At 46.1% G+C, this 15,076-nt stretch overlaps 6 protein-coding genes across 6 annotated transcripts; 5 read left to right on the top strand and 1 right to left on the bottom strand.

Moving 5' to 3' along the window:
- Window positions 1-147: 147 nt before the first annotated feature.
- BGZ61DRAFT_500629 (uncharacterized protein) lies at window positions 148-825 on the top strand (the record flags this gene model as incomplete). Its single annotated transcript, XM_046251583.1, has 3 exons — window positions 148-282; window positions 361-692; window positions 741-825. The coding sequence occupies 3 exons, from the start codon at window positions 148-150 to the stop codon at window positions 823-825; spliced, it is 552 nt and encodes a 183-aa protein (XP_046094227.1).
- Window positions 826-1,137: 312 nt separating this feature from the next.
- On the bottom strand, window positions 1,138-2,072 carry BGZ61DRAFT_467899 (uncharacterized protein). The gene has a single exon (XM_046247826.1). The coding sequence runs from the start codon at window positions 1,998-2,000 to the stop codon at window positions 1,191-1,193; it is 810 nt and encodes a 269-aa protein (XP_046094226.1). The 5' UTR covers window positions 2,001-2,072; the 3' UTR covers window positions 1,138-1,190.
- A 1,297-nt stretch (window positions 2,073-3,369) lies between these two features.
- Window positions 3,370-4,247, top strand: BGZ61DRAFT_467898 (uncharacterized protein; the record flags this gene model as incomplete). The annotated part of the gene is made up of 2 exons (XM_046247825.1): window positions 3,370-4,101; window positions 4,152-4,247. Exons 1-2 carry the CDS (start codon window positions 3,417-3,419, stop codon window positions 4,244-4,246), a joined length of 780 nt encoding a protein of 259 aa, XP_046094225.1. The 5' UTR covers window positions 3,370-3,416.
- A 4,027-nt stretch (window positions 4,248-8,274) lies between these two features.
- BGZ61DRAFT_573250 (uncharacterized protein) lies at window positions 8,275-9,424 on the top strand (the record flags this gene model as incomplete). Its single annotated transcript, XM_046256120.1, has 2 exons — window positions 8,275-8,505; window positions 8,692-9,424. Coding segments are annotated over 2 exons (702 nt in total), but the record flags the coding sequence as incomplete, so codon positions are not given.
- Window positions 9,425-9,854: 430 nt separating this feature from the next.
- BGZ61DRAFT_373799 (chromate transporter) lies at window positions 9,855-11,414 on the top strand (the record flags this gene model as incomplete). Its single annotated transcript, XM_046242279.1, has 3 exons — window positions 9,855-10,298; window positions 10,357-10,481; window positions 10,637-11,414. The coding sequence occupies 3 exons, from the start codon at window positions 9,855-9,857 to the stop codon at window positions 11,412-11,414; spliced, it is 1,347 nt and encodes a 448-aa protein (XP_046094223.1).
- Window positions 11,415-13,756: 2,342 nt separating this feature from the next.
- BGZ61DRAFT_487145 (uncharacterized protein) lies at window positions 13,757-14,122 on the top strand (the record flags this gene model as incomplete). Its single annotated transcript, XM_046249937.1, has 1 exon — window positions 13,757-14,122. One exon carries the CDS (start codon window positions 13,757-13,759, stop codon window positions 14,120-14,122), a length of 366 nt encoding a protein of 121 aa, XP_046094222.1.
- Window positions 14,123-15,076: the final 954 nt, after the last annotated feature.

The following is a 15,076-nucleotide window of genomic DNA, read 5'->3' as shown; positions in this document are numbered from 1 at the left end:
CGCTGCGCACAGGTGTTGGCTTGCTGCTCAGACCCCGCGTTCGACAGTATTGTAGTTTAACGCTGTTTCGTATCTTATTTCTTTACCTTTGATATCTAATTTATTCAACTTGAATCTTCCTCAGGGAGTATCATTAGGTGATTCTCTATGATTATTGATTACTCGAAATGGGATAATATAGACACGGATTTAGAACTAGAAATTTCGCCTCCCTTAGTCCCTACGCCCCAAGCTCCTATTCCAGCAGCCCCACAATCAGGTATACCAGCTACAACGGCGCCAGTTATAAGCAGTACACTAGGATCCATCCAAGCCATTATCATCCGGTGCGATATTAAGAGAATCAAATTCGCGCCTTAGTCTGCGATAATAATAAAGGCAGATCATCCCATCTTCTCCAATCACGTACCTCCCGTCCCAGGACTCATCGAGATCCCGCTGGTCTTGCACCGTATCGGCACTCAGTCCACAAACCGGGCCGACCTCGACAATCAGATTGCTACGTATCTCAACATCGATTCAGAGTCCGGGTTTGCGCCGTCGGCGTGGCAGTCCTATGTCGGCACCGTGCTGGTGGCGCGGAAGGATGAGAAGCTGTTGCTGCCCCAACATCTGGAACGCGTGTGGATGTATTGTGATTACATTCTGGATGTCTTTGGGGAAGGAGAAAGTACGCCGACAAATTTGTATAGGTCAGGTTCCTTATTCTTGATCGTTTGGAAATGCTGACTGTCGTCTAGTCTATCGAGCCAGATTCCAGTTGTCGTCATGGATGACACGAAAGGCATGGGATTTCCAGGCCCAGAAAGCTTACAATATAGATAAATCTGTAATTATTTCTAAGACCCGCTAATCCGCCCATCGCAGACACCACTACCATACACACAACCAGTACCAATTTCAGTGTGGTTGTTGGTTTTAGCTCGTTTACACCCAGACCACCACACACTGGCAAGTAGTTCGGCGTATGCTACTAATAGCTGCGAAGTGTTGCGTCCGTGTAACGAGTCGGGCACATATACTAGAGGTGAGTCTAGGGTAAGTGGGTCGCGTATTATGATCGAATGAATCGGCGTAGATGTTGAGCAATATAGTTCACTGGTCTGATAATGTGCAAGACGTAGTCTTATGTAACTAAGTCTGTTGATAGCTAGGGAGCTGCTCATTGTAAATGTGCACTTTCCAGGTGACTATTTATCATCTCCTGAAATTTCCTTGTCAAGAACTTCAAGAGCATCTAACGCAAACTTGGAAAAGTTGACAAAACGCGACTTCTCTACCTCCTCAGCAAATTCATCTTTGCCAGATCCTTCGCCATCAATGCCAAACCGAACTCCAAACTCGCCCACAAAATTGTCGTACGTAGTATTTGGCTTGGTCCTGCATATTCCACACATTACCTGCTTCAGGCCTTCATATGTAAATCCATTGCGCGGAAATAGTTTTGTCACCGCGCGATACTCTTCTCTCGAAATCAGGTTTGGTCCGAGGCCAAGGTCAAGATTAGGACCCAAGAAATCGGCTGTGACACCCAAGTTCGTAAGAGCTACCTCAGCTGCGGCGTGCTGTGCAATAGACGGTGTCGTGTGGAATGCAATTGCATCCCAAGCTCGTTGGATTCTTGCTGGGTCCCATGCTTCCGTAGCCTCATTGTCATGATACTCCGATCCGGTATGATCCTTTAGGAATCCCTTGGCGATGTTTGCACCATCGACTTCAAAGCGTTTGTCTTGGGCTAGGAGCTCCTTAGCCGCGGCCCATCCCATGTCGTGGAGCATACAGCTGATGAAGACAAGACTCAGGTCTGCATTCGCAAATTGTGGAAGTTTTCGGGCTATGATCAAAGCCCAATAGGCCGAGCGAGCTACATGATTGTAGATCATTGCGTCGCAGTGCTTCTTGACAAAAGAGGAGGTATTGGCAGCTAGAGCGGCGGATGGTACGATAAGACCTAACTCCGGTATGTCTGGAAGTATTAAGTCTCCGCGTTGACTGTCCATAGTGGGCGATAGTGATGAAAAAGAATTTAAGATGGAAGCCGCAAGATGGAAGGTTAAAGAGTTGAGTGGTTGGATATCAGTCACTCTGTCAGATGAGATGGCATGCTACCGTTATATATAGAATGCTGAAGGTGCTCATTACTCGGTCCAGGTATTTCTTAACCGGGCTGTCATTAGCTTCTCCACATTTCTGTACTGACCATATTTTTTTTTTATTTCTCTCGTTTACATAATTGTCCGAGGCTTACGAACTATTCTATTCCCTCTTCCCCAGTGGGATGCGAGGAACCCAGTGGGATGCGAGGAAGGACTTGGGGTATATCCGTCGACGCCCGGGCATTACAATTAACTTGCCGGGTAAACGGCTATCAGGCTCATCCTCGGACTATTGATTAGTGGCGAATGAGGATGGTCAATAGCATATCGCTGCCAAATATATCCGAGAGGTGTCGGATCTTGTATGGATGCGGGGTGACAAGTTCCCCCGCTGCGGGGCCACGAAGAGGAAGGCTTGTCTTTTGCCTTTTAGGGGACAGGATCCACTAACTTTGTCGAGAAAAGTATGTTTTGCCGTCGAGCCGATCAGGGCATTAGGATTCCGTTCTTCCGTTTGTTGACCCAAAGTTATGATATAATAGGGAACAAACGGCCCAAATAATATGCCGATTGACCGTCCCTGTTCGGATCCGACGAGAAGTATCACTTTAATTCCACTTGCCGTAGCTGGGAAATACAAAGACAATGAGTAGTTAAGTGATATCGCTATGAATATTGATGGATCCTTCACGGCAATTCGATCACATCGATAGTCTGCTATAGAAATGTTCTTGAGGCAAAAGATTGATGATTGTATTGAACTCTGGTGCTTCCGGGTGACGAGGGGTATTTACGTCATATCTCGCCTCCCTTCCTGACTAAGGTCAGGATATCAATTTATCGAAGGTTTTGTCATACAGGGTCACAATCCAACAAATGTGACAAATGGAATTATGAAAGGAAAGGGACGGAAATTCTAGTCCAACAGGTTATGCAAGTGTGAAATAACTCTTCCTTTTCTCCGCATCAAGTGACACCTGATGTCTTTTTTCCATCTCATGTTGGTAAGCAACTTGGACTAAGTGTCTTTATATCCGACCACATTCGGAATTTAAGTCCATGTGGAAGAATTTTGTCCCGTTGATCTGTAGTTGATGATTACTGAACAAGATGAAAATAATCATTTTCGGTTGAACGGCTGAGAAAGCGGGATGCTTACCCATGAAATGAGTGTCACCCCGGTGCTTTACAAATCGACAATTATGATATATAAGTTAGATTTCTGTCCAGGCCAGTACTTAGGAGTCTGCCCAAAATAATCCAGCATCATACTTCCACCTCTTTAAAGATATTGTCCAACTCCCAAAATTTCTTTTTACAATGGCGTACCGTGAGATAGCACAACTTCTCTTGCTTCTGCTGGCTCTGTCATTTGGGCCAGCTCAGGCTTCAACCACCGCAAAAAAAGGCCTTTCTTACCGTCATACTGTGCCTCGACGAACGATTGCTGGTGTCAAAGTTGTCGATACTCCAATCGTGCGCGATGCCCATGACTACGCCCTCAAGCACAGCAGTGGCTTTAATTACAAGCATATCATGCGGAGTTGGCTGTTTGGTGCAATTGTCATCGAACACAACGAGACCCTTCGCAACACTGTCGACTTGGAGGTGCATGCTGTGGCTGCTCTTCTGCACGACTTGGGCTGGGACCAAACTCCCGGCTCGCCATTTGTGAGCCATGATAAGAGATTCGAGGTGGATGGTGCAATTGCCGCCAGGGAATTCATCCAGAGTAACAAATATGGTAGAAACTGGGATAAGCAAAGAGTACAGCTTGTTTGGGACGCTATTGCTCTTCATACCCAACCTAGTATCTATAACTACAAAGAACTCGAGGTTATAACTACAGGCAACGGAATTTTATCCGATTTCCAGGGCCCCATTCTCGGTATCACCAAGGAAGAGTATTCTGCCATACTCTCAGAGTTTCCCAGCAACGGCATGAGGGATGGTCTGAACAATACTATTATTTGGCTTTGTCAGTCGAAGCCAGCTACGACATACGGTGGGTTAATATTACATGAAACCAGATAATATTTTCTGATGAACTTGCAGACACATGGATGCAGCCTTGGGGAGACAGCTATATCTCAAGCTACCACTCTGAGGGAAACAGGTTTTTTGATGTCGCGTTCTTGAACTTTCCTTAATGTCAGACGAATAGGTCTGATAGGAAAACTCAGCTCTGCATAGGCCCGGATCCGTACCGTGGTTCCGATCAAACCTAGATAGAGACTTCAAACCTAGATCAACCTCAACAACCTAGATAGTCCCCAACAACCTAGATCGTCGGCTTCCAACGGCATCGTCGGTCCACGGGCTCCCGGATCAGCCGGATCCCTAGGGATAAATAGCTATCTTTCATCCGTACTATACTTAAAGGCATTAGAAAACACAGCAACTACCACGTCGAGTTGTCAGATTTAGTTAGCAAATGCAGAGAGGCGATGAGATGCAGACAAACAAGAGATCTCGGTACAAGAACATACTGTGCACCACCACCAACAGATCCTTATTTCTACCGGAGAGCCTGATAGAGTGGAGGAGCAACGCGCGAAATCTCTTGGTATCAGGCCATCAGTCCCTCCTAAGACTAATAAAAATAAACTGAGGGTCAACTTCTTAGCAGAATATTGCGACTTAATAGGCGTCGCAAGCTTCGACGACCTCAGCCCTGCAATACAAGCCAGTGCTGTCGAGGCGTGGACTACGGCCAAGCGTCAGGCCGGAGTCCCTTAACTTTGTCAATCTTTTCGATTGATGTATGTTTCTTTATGTATTTCACCCACTAGTCCTCACCTCGTTCGCGACGAACTAAACTTCGGGTCGGCGGAGCAGAAGCTTTCTGCAGCTGGCAACTTCACAAAGCGCGGCCAGAGACGCTTCAAGATAGAGACCTCTCCGCCTGTAGCATATATACTCACCAGGAGGATATCCAGATCAGTAGTACCCAGCCTGACGAATGACATACCAAGGCGCGGCGTTCGGCGTGGGATCACATCTTGTAAGCAAGAGGTCCAGCTGAAGTCGGTAGAGCTGGCCCAAATAGTATCAAAAAAGCAATATAGACAGGGACCGATACAGGCGATAACATCATGGCGCCCATTTCCCAGGGTCACGCGGCTGATAAACGCCGTCGCGGTCGGACCTTGATGACATTAGAGCCAGGAGCCTTTATCTCACGTAACGCCATCACAAGTCTTGTTAGTTGTCGAATGAGGCCGGGAATGGTCCAGGAGACAAGCAAGTAGAGCATCATTTGCTACCACCACAGCCCTAGCTCATCACCTAAGCACCAAGTAGTATTCGTAACCAAAGAGCCGTGCGGAGAGGGGCCTCCTCGCCCTCTCGGGACGTGTTTCATAACTTCTTCTCAGGATGGAGGTCATTCTGGGGTGTAAAACGTAAATAGTAATTGATATGTAAGATGTCATTGGGATGGATCGGATCGCACCTAAGGCCACCCCTGGAGACCAAGTGTGAGGTCCTGCGAGGAAAGGAGCTGCTCTTTTATGGCCTTTAACTCCTTGACGTCCCAGTTTAACTAGATAAATTTGCTTCTTAAAAACTTAGCTTTAAGGCTGATAATCTAGACTGTAAAAGAAGCTAGTAGTTTAATTATATTATATATTAGTATAATTTAGAATTATTATTTTATAGAAGTAGTAGATAATTAGGTAATTTATTATTATTAAATAGGAAATCTAGGCTACTTTTAGAGCTTTTTTTATATATATTTATTTAGATAATATCTAGGTGGATAATATAGATTTAAATTTATAGGTTTTTAAAAGTAAAATATTTTATTATTCTAGTAGCTGCTATTTTACTTATTATATATATATTATTTATAAGTATAAAAGAAATATAATAACTACTAGTTAATATATATATAAAAGTTAGATTTTTAGAGATATATTTAAAAAAAGCTTTTAAAAGAATTAGGGTTTTTTTAATATTAATAATTATTTCCTAAAATTATTTCTTAATATCTACTTTTATAATTAGCTTAATATTAAATAAGTAACTTATATTACTAATAAGTATATTAATTTTACTTAAAACTTCTAAGATACCCTTAAATACTTTACTAACTATAATTTTATTATTAATATTAATAATTAATATATAAATTATTATACTAGTATAAGCTACCTCTACTTTTTACTTTATCTACTTAAAATTAAATATAATATATCTAAGAATAGCAATTTTAATAGCTTTAGAAGTTATAAATATATAGACTATATAAAGTTCTATATTAAAATTACTATTTATAATAAGAATAACCTTTTTAGCTATAAAGAAATTAAAATAAAAAGAGTTAATACTAGAATAGAAGGTAGTATAAAATATTTTTATATATAGTAGGAATACTATTATTTCTTAATAAATTCTACTTTATAATAAAAGTTAGAAATAAGTAAGTATAAGTAATATTAAAAAGATATAAAAAGATACCTAAAAAATACTTAAATATATATAAATACTATAGTAGAAATTTAATACTATATATAACTAAACTTATTAAGCTAATTAACCTTAACTCTAGAATTCTTAGCTAGTAAAGTTAAGTAGCTAAAGTAGATTATTTAATAATAAATAACCTTTTTAATTATTACAGTTAAATATTATAGCAATCTTACTTCCACTCTCGCTCTTACTCTTACTTTAGTATTAAAGCTGGATGCCCCTCTTACTTTGCCCAGACCTATAATATAAGCTAAGGACGCTTGCTCTTTATCAACACATTCGTTGCCTCTAAAAATCTCTCATAGTGCTCTAGCCGCACCCATACCCAAACCTATTCTTGCACTCGTGCCCGCCATCCAGTCAATCACGCTGAAGAGAGTTCCGTCCGCCCACTCAAATTGGTAGTACTCGCTTCACAAATTACCTGGACAGTGCAAATTACACCCTTTACAACTTAGAGCACTGTGTGCAACCCACTCGAACATCAATATCAATCCTTTTAATCGCCGTACTCTAAGATCCCAAAAAAATTTGCCCCTTGACCATTAGATTGCCGTCAATGCACCTAAATTCCAAACGCCGGGCTTGGCAGTCAACATGTCCATAACTATAGACCAAGCAATGGACCTGTTACCCACCCTAAGGGAAGAGAGCAGATAATGTAAAATGAGAACAGGTCAACAATGCAATTGCAGCAGAGCGTCGGGCTCAACACATCACAGATTGGGATGGTAATCCCAACCGGAGGAAAGACACAATTTTTTCAAGGAAACGGTGAACTGGAGTAGGGAGTAGGGCTGAGTGTGGCTCAAAAACTGTGGCGCGGCGATCGGTGAAGGCAGCTCGCACGGACCGTTTGGTGGCCCGAGCTTACCAAGGTGGGCGCGGAAGAGGGCACGGAAGACAGGAGACCGGCCCCCTACGGGGTCCGCCAATGCCTTTCGGAACGAGCCTGAGAAGCAAGGCAAAGCAAGGCACTTGCCTTGTGTTGTCTTGTGAGGGACTGTGAAGGAATGAGGCACGCTGCGCACAGGCGCTAGCTTACAGCTCAGACCCCGCGTTCGGTGGCATTGCAGTTTAACTGCGTTCGTGACCTCATATCTTTATTTTTAAGCATCAATCAAAATCTTCTTCAATCTAAGTCTTCCTCGGGTAGTAAACATTGGTCCGCTCTTCATGACTATCGATTACCCAAGATAGAATAACATGGCCACGGATTCCGAGCCGAACAGGAGAGGCAAACCGTCACGGTTTGCGTAAAAGAGCCTTGAGGAACGAATATGGGTAGGGCGGCTTTCAAGGTGTATTTGTATAGCATTGATAGCGAGAGCCTTGTAATGAGATTTTCACAAGCTTTCACAAGCCTTTGCGAAAACCGGTGATTGATGTCATAGGGCGTGGTACTTAGTTTAGTTTTCCAGGAAGCTACCTGACCAACTTGACTAGCGGAAAGTAGACGGATCCAAGCGCCTCCATGGACCAACCGATAACCCGCCTCAATCCCCCGCTCTTTCTTGCCCCCTCCCTAAAGCTCTCGACATCAGTGAGAACCACGGAACCGTGATGCCTCAAAATCAAACTGAGGCGGTAAGTCTCTCCTTAACTGTATTTTGGCATATTGTCTAAATCTGTCACCGGAGAAGCGTGTATTACCAGCCGACCCGGTAGCATACTCTGCCTGGGTCCATCATGCTAATACCCCTTGGATCAGACCGCCTCGCGCACGTTACGACTTACGGAGAACAAGCGCCGCTATCGCGCCCGCCGCAAGGAATACGTGGTCGATCTCGAACGAAGGCTGAAAGAGGCGCGAGAGCGTGGTGTACAAGCTACGAAGGAGGTGCAACTTGCAGCTCAGCAGGTTGTGCAGGAAAATGCTAGGCTCCGGGAGCTCCTCAACCTTGCTGGATTCAGTCCCGAAGATGTTGACGCCTGGGTAAAGCAAGGCGAAAGCGGAAGTATAGAGAGTGACGAGTGCTGTGCTCGGCGGCGGACTTGTGAGCAAAGGGCGAGGGACTACGCCTCTAATAGAAAGAATGTGGAAGTCGCGAGCGGTAGCAGTGGCTCTGGTCGCAAGACCACCTGTAAAGCCTCTACCACGCAGATGCCCGACATTCCAGAGCTCATCCACGCAACCGATATATCTTTGAACATTAGGGACAAAGGGGGCGACACTCTGTCGCGATCAAGCCAAGACCTGCAGTCCCCGATGCCGCCCACCGGCATTGACTCACAATCTCGATTAGGGGAGGTCTGTCGGTCAGCGTCCTCTCCGTACGGGGATCCCTTGCTTGCGGCGAGGTCAAAGCCACCCTGCAAGCTTCTATCGCGCCTCGCAGAGAACCCTGGTGCGGACCTGACCCAGATTTCCGTTCTTCCAGCTGCGGATGAGCTCGTTCCCGCTGCTGGCGGCGATGCGGAGGGAGTTGAATGTGCTAAGGCTTACGAGATGCTGATGCGTTTCGCGACATCTGAGGAGAAGATCGACGACGCTGCAAAGGCTTTAGAGAATGGGTGCACGTCGAATGGCCAGGGAGGGTGCGCTGTCAAGAAGAAGGTCATTTGGCAAGTTCTGGATGGGATGGTAGGATGAAGTATTTAACCCGGAATGGGTGGACTTGGATTGAGATATCCGCCACGAGACATTTTCTGCAAAAGGCCTTCTCTGAAGCGGCATTACGCTCGGGGGGTTCCGGACGTTCAAAAGGCACGGCGCCGAGGTCGCGGATCGTGGAGTCACTGCTAGTATCCTGCTTGTGTGCGTCAGCTTAGCTCCGGACCACACTCTCCAAATCAGATTGGGTAGAAACCAGGGCCGACTGCTGCACCCCTCCATCCAGGTGAGTGATCCTGACTATGTTCAACATCGCTCGAATCTGACGGGCTGGGGTCATGGCTCCAAAGATGCAGCAGCGGAAGGGCGGACCAATCATGCGCCGCTTGTCCGTCCATCGACTGGCGTTATTCGCGAGTTTTCATTGGTCCCGGAGTACTTGCACCATCTAGACTAAACATGGCTAGGCAAAGGAGGCTGGATGAGCCAATCAGAGTCGGCCTGTCCGTCCACTCCCCAAGACCCCAAAACAGATATATATGGAAGTCAGTGATGGGATGATCGTTCTTGGTGAACACCTAGACATAGCAGGCTTGACAGATAAGCACTCAACTCCAGACCTACGAAGCATAACGACTGCTGCTATGGCGAATCAAGGATCAAGCCACCTAATTGAGGCAGTATCCAACCCCGATGATGTCGAAAAGTCGGCTTCCATGAATCCGCCGAGCATGGCTCCAACACCCCCAACTTCCACATCCATCAACGATGAACTAGGTCTTGAGGACAACTCCAATATCCCGCGGCTGTCCTATCTGAAGTTATTCTGGTTCTTCTTCTACAACTTCGGCCTGTTCGCGTGGGGAGGCCCCGTTGCCCAGATCGCATTGATCAAGGATCGCCTAGTTCTTCAAGACAAGTGGATCTCCCTCCCCCGATTCCAGCGCGTCTTCTCCGTATACCAGATCTTGCCAGGGCCCGAGGCTGCCGAGTTATGTATGTTCTTTGGCTGTCTGTCTGCAGGCCGTATAGGTGGCATTCTCGCTGGAGTTGCCTTCATGCTTCCCGGCTTCCTTCTTATGCTTCTCGCAAGCTATCTCTATTCACTCGCTGGCTTCGAAAACACGTACTTCAATGCCTCCTTTAGAGCGCTGCAGCCCATTGTAGCGGCAATGGTGGGGCACCTGAGCGTGGACTTGTCTAAATGGGATCAGGGCGCTGACGGGGTTGCAGATTCTTCGGGCAACGCATAAGATTGCAGACCACTCAGTAAGGAAGCATGACAGTCAAAAAGTCGACCCTTTTCTCATCATGGCGGCCGTATGCACTGCTATAAATGGCGCACTTCATATCAACATGTTGGTTCCTCCTGCATTCCCCTTTCACCCCGCCTTCTGTCCAATCAAATCACTGTCGTCGAATTGTTCCGTGGCGTGACGGATTGTCCTCGGTTCTTAAGGCGTCCCACAAACTCGCAAAGGACCGCATTGCTGATCTTACTACGCCTTTTTAGTTTTATTTCTTTAGGCCTCTATGGCGTCATTTACGCCTTCGTTGCCCGCCGCCTATGGATCCCTGCCGGGGCCCTCTTCATACTCCAGTATGTCGGCTACGCCATTTACGTCGTCTTCCGCGGCGTGCCGTCTCCGGTCTCCCTCGCTCTCGGTATTGCCAAGACCCCATCCGCCATTAATTTGTTCGTCCTTGGCTTGGTTGCGGGGAGTTTGTCCTTTGGTGGGGCATACACTGCGATACCTTTCGTTCAGGTCGAAGCCGTCCTCATGGGCGGATGGCTCCCCCAGAGCGTGTTCATCGATGCCATTGCCATCGGCAACGTTCTGCCCGCGCCACTGGTAATCTTTGCAACTTTTGTCGGATTTCAGGGAGGATATGTGGATAAGTCGCTCGCAAATGCCTTCGCTGGTGCGGTAGTAATTACGTTGGGCATGTTCTTTCCGTGTTTCCTCTTTACCATTGCGGGACACAAACTGCTCGAGAAGTTAGTTCGGAACAAGGTCCTCGCCAGTTTCTTCGACGGCCTCTGCGGCTCGGTCATTGGTGTGATTGCCATCATTGCGGTGCAGATCTTGAAAGCTAGCGTCGAGGGATCTATCGACAGGTTTAAAGACAAACCCATGGCAGAGGCGATTGCAATGACTGCTCAGGTCGGGCCTGCTGCAGTGCTTTACTTACTTGCTCTGGCTGCTCTATACAAGTTCACGAACAAGTACACGGCTCTTTTGCTGGTGATTTGCGGGGCCGTAGCTGGTCAATTTCTTTTCGTCGTGTAGCGGGAAGATACGCTTTATTGAGCTGGCCTGAAAGTGCTGTTGATAGTCGGGCATTTTGCCGCAGAGCAACGGTGTATTTTAATGCCTGCCTTCCACCTTTATTAAAGGCGGCGATTTTAATAGTATTCCTCTCACAGAAACAAACGCTATTTTTTCAGAAAGGTCTCCCCAAACTTCGAACTCAGGTGGTGTGATAGAATTGAAGCCCTAGCCAAAAATATTTTAATTGCCTCGGAGAAGGCGAAGAGCAATACTTGTAACAGGTTAGCATTCGATACAGCGCCGCATACGCTAGACACATAGCTGACGGAGCTTTCCGTCTAAACCAGTAACACCACCAGCCGTCAGGTGGATAACACAGCACGCAGAAACTAGCGGGAAGAATAAAGGGATTGTAATTTAATAAGCATAAGGTGTGACGGTCGGGTCTAACCTAAGGGTATAGGGTAGGTCCGAGGCGTGGGGTGTATGATCGAGTGGATCAGGACGTCGTAGTGAGCAATGTAGGTCACGGTCTGGTAATGGTAGAATAGTAGATTCAATGTAACCAAGTGTGTTGATAGCTGGTGAGACTATCCGTCTATGAAAGTGCTAAAAGAGTGTCTATATACTATGGTGGATCACGGGGATCGCGGTGGTGATCCTAGTGAGCCATCGCCTGGATCGTGAGGATCATGGTGGTGATCCAAGTGATCCTTTACTTGATTGGTCCTTATGTCGGGGATCGCTGGATTACGGGAGTAATCTGAGTGATCCTTTGTTAATTGGGGAAGAATGAAAGTAGGGTGTTGTGGTTCTGCCGCTTGAGACCGCCTGGTCTCAACCTGGGCTGTAATAAAAATAAATAAGAATCTATTCCTTTAGATTAGATAGCTTTTGTAATTTCGTAATAGTATTTTGCATAGAAAGAATACTCTTCTACTAGTAACCTAGAGTCTTCTAAGAGACTGTATATATTATTATAGTATATTAGAGACTTAATTTTAGATTATTTTAAAGGGCCTAAAGGATAAGAAGTATTCTAGCCTCATAATTAGAATATAATATACTAGGTAGTTAGGAATTAATTAATTAAATAGAAAAGGTATAAGTTAAGGGATTTTTAAGATACTTGCTTATTAAGTATGTTAATTAATTAACTAATAGTTAAATTAATTAATTAATATCTACTATTAGCCTAATTAATAGTTAGTTAAATACTAGCTACTACTAGCCTAATTTAACTACTAATTTAATTTTAAGTAACTAATTAGCCACTCTAATATAACCTCTAGTTATAACGCCTGCTTATTTATTTCTCCCTTCTATCTTAATTTCCAGAAGAAAGCTCTTATACAATACCGGATTCTACCCTGAAATCAGCATCTTTTATCATACCACTGCCCGCAATACAGAAACGAGACGGCGGGTCACCACCACATCCGCCAACCGCAAAACACCGGCGCATGGAAGGAAACTCGTCGCACGACGCGCACGATAAAAGCCAAATCTATCAGCGTTGGCGTACACGCGATGATATAGAGACAGCAATGCGACTTGTCACAGAGTCAAACGCCAGGACACAATAGGTGGATGAACGACACGATGTGTCGCCAATCCACGATGCAGAACGTCAGGAATGCGAAGACTGGCTTCGAAGCATTGACTTCCTAGTGCCCGGCGAAGACGACGAGCGATGGGATCGAATTCGTATAAATTGGATCAGCTTCCTAGCAACAACCAGTGCGAAGCCTGATACAAGACTTGCGCCCAACCGAAAGCTTGTTCGATTTGACGATGATGGCGATCTCAGCATAGGCGGGGATGGGGCTGCTGGCGAGAGTGCTGAGGCGGCGAAATGGCGATTTCGAGAAGATCTCAGGCAGCGACGCACCATCCAGAAAGCGTTTTGGCAGGGTATGGATAGGCTAGAGACATTATCGGAGCGTTGGCCACGGGATGTACGCGTGTTGGTTAACGAGGGGATAGAGGGCAAGGATACGGGGCTGTATGAGTCCTCGGCAGCTAAGTGTAAACTGCGGAGGCGGCGACGGCTCAACTCGATATAGATAGGACTTATTTGTTTCCTGGCGTATTTGTAAGACGAAGACATGCTGGAGGAAATGGGGCTGTATTTAAGCGAGGACTAGGGGGATGATATTCTGGACATGATATAAGCGGCCACGCTGCTTATGAGTTGTAATCAAAGCGGGCTTGAGGCCAGTATATGGGACCTATTGCTTCCGGCAATTTACAAGATCGGAGCAAAGCCATCGGATAATATTATGCTATAGTGGGTTGCAGTCTTGGTTCGATCCGCTCTTTCGGGTCAAGAGGACTATATCAGTCAAGGGCAGTTCAATATGAACATTTTGCCGATGGATCTCGATCTTGGGGAGCGACTGGAAGCTATCATTCACTACAGCAAGGTACTGTTCTTTCATCAAACCTTTTCGAACTGGGAGGGAAAGCCGCGATGGAGGGAGGGAGTTATAGGAGACATGGATGAAGTAAGTTTGGATTGGCTGGACAAGGATGATGATGTTCGACCTGCACCAGGTGCGGATAAGCGGATATGCACTTCAGCTGCTTGGAAGGCCTTTTTGAAACACCTGCAAGAGAGGATCAACGACTGGATGAACCCGCTGCACGACTCGGCCCTAAAGGAGGTCGTGGGACTTCGGAAACTCCTGAGACGGGCAAGGGAGGAGAACCGCAATAGCAAGTAGAAAGGGCAGGGTAATATTTATATATATTGTCAAGCATATCAACCAGCCAACTTTGATAGGGTGCGGTTAAACTTACACTCCTTTAGGCTCATCAGGGTTTGGATAACATCATCAGCGCATTAGCCGTCATGGGATCGGGAGCGACGGGACGAGACTGCCAGGTTGTCACAGTCGATGAGTGAGAATAGAGAGCGGAAAAAGCGGCGACGGGGTTGTTCCGAATGATGCGGCGTAAGGTACGACTGGTTCATGGCCCGGATATCGGACAAAGAGGACGCGGAGCCAACGCCGATGAATGGGATCACCAATACACGCGCATTACGGAATGAAGATTCGATACACGACACCGGGCGAGGAGACGATTAATTGGCGAGGAGACAAGATTATAGACGGACATGTGCAATTGAGAATGGGCCCGTTGTCGGATATGTTGCATAATGTATTGGAGGAGGCGCGAAAAGCTTGATATTTGGTAATCGTGGTAGCATTGTGTTCCTAAATGCTTGAATTGTGGATAAAATTGAGTTTTTTTGACCTTGTGCCAGCAACTTGTTCACCTTGAGGGAGCAGACAGAAGTAAAGAATTAGTATTGGAGGAGGCGCGGGCGGACGTTGGCCGTATCAATAATGACGGATGCAGCGGAAGATACAACAGAAGAGGAAACCGCAGCAGGTATAGGATCAGTAAACCAAACGCAGAAACAGCAGCAGCAACTGTCGATACAATGGATATTACCGCACATCCCATGGTTGCGAATCGAGGACCAGCACGGCGGGAGCGAGTTGGAATATTCGTTTTCACGCCATGAGAAGATTCATAACAGACGCATGCATCTATGCCGCCATGAGTGCCCACGAGTCGCTCCTGGAAAACTTGCACAAGCACGAAGTTGACATGGGTGTTGTTAATAACAGCGCAACGCAGTTATATAAAAAAAAGACTCTATTCTGTCT

The sequence above is a fragment of the Ilyonectria robusta genome, assembly GCF_021365365.1.
Source record: "Ilyonectria robusta strain PMI_751 chromosome Unknown BGZ61scaffold_64, whole genome shotgun sequence".
Classification (NCBI taxonomy): Eukaryota; Fungi; Ascomycota; class Sordariomycetes; order Hypocreales; family Nectriaceae; genus Ilyonectria; species Ilyonectria robusta.
The sequence above is the reverse complement of the archived record's forward strand: the minus strand, read 5'-3'. Positions and strand labels throughout refer to the sequence as shown.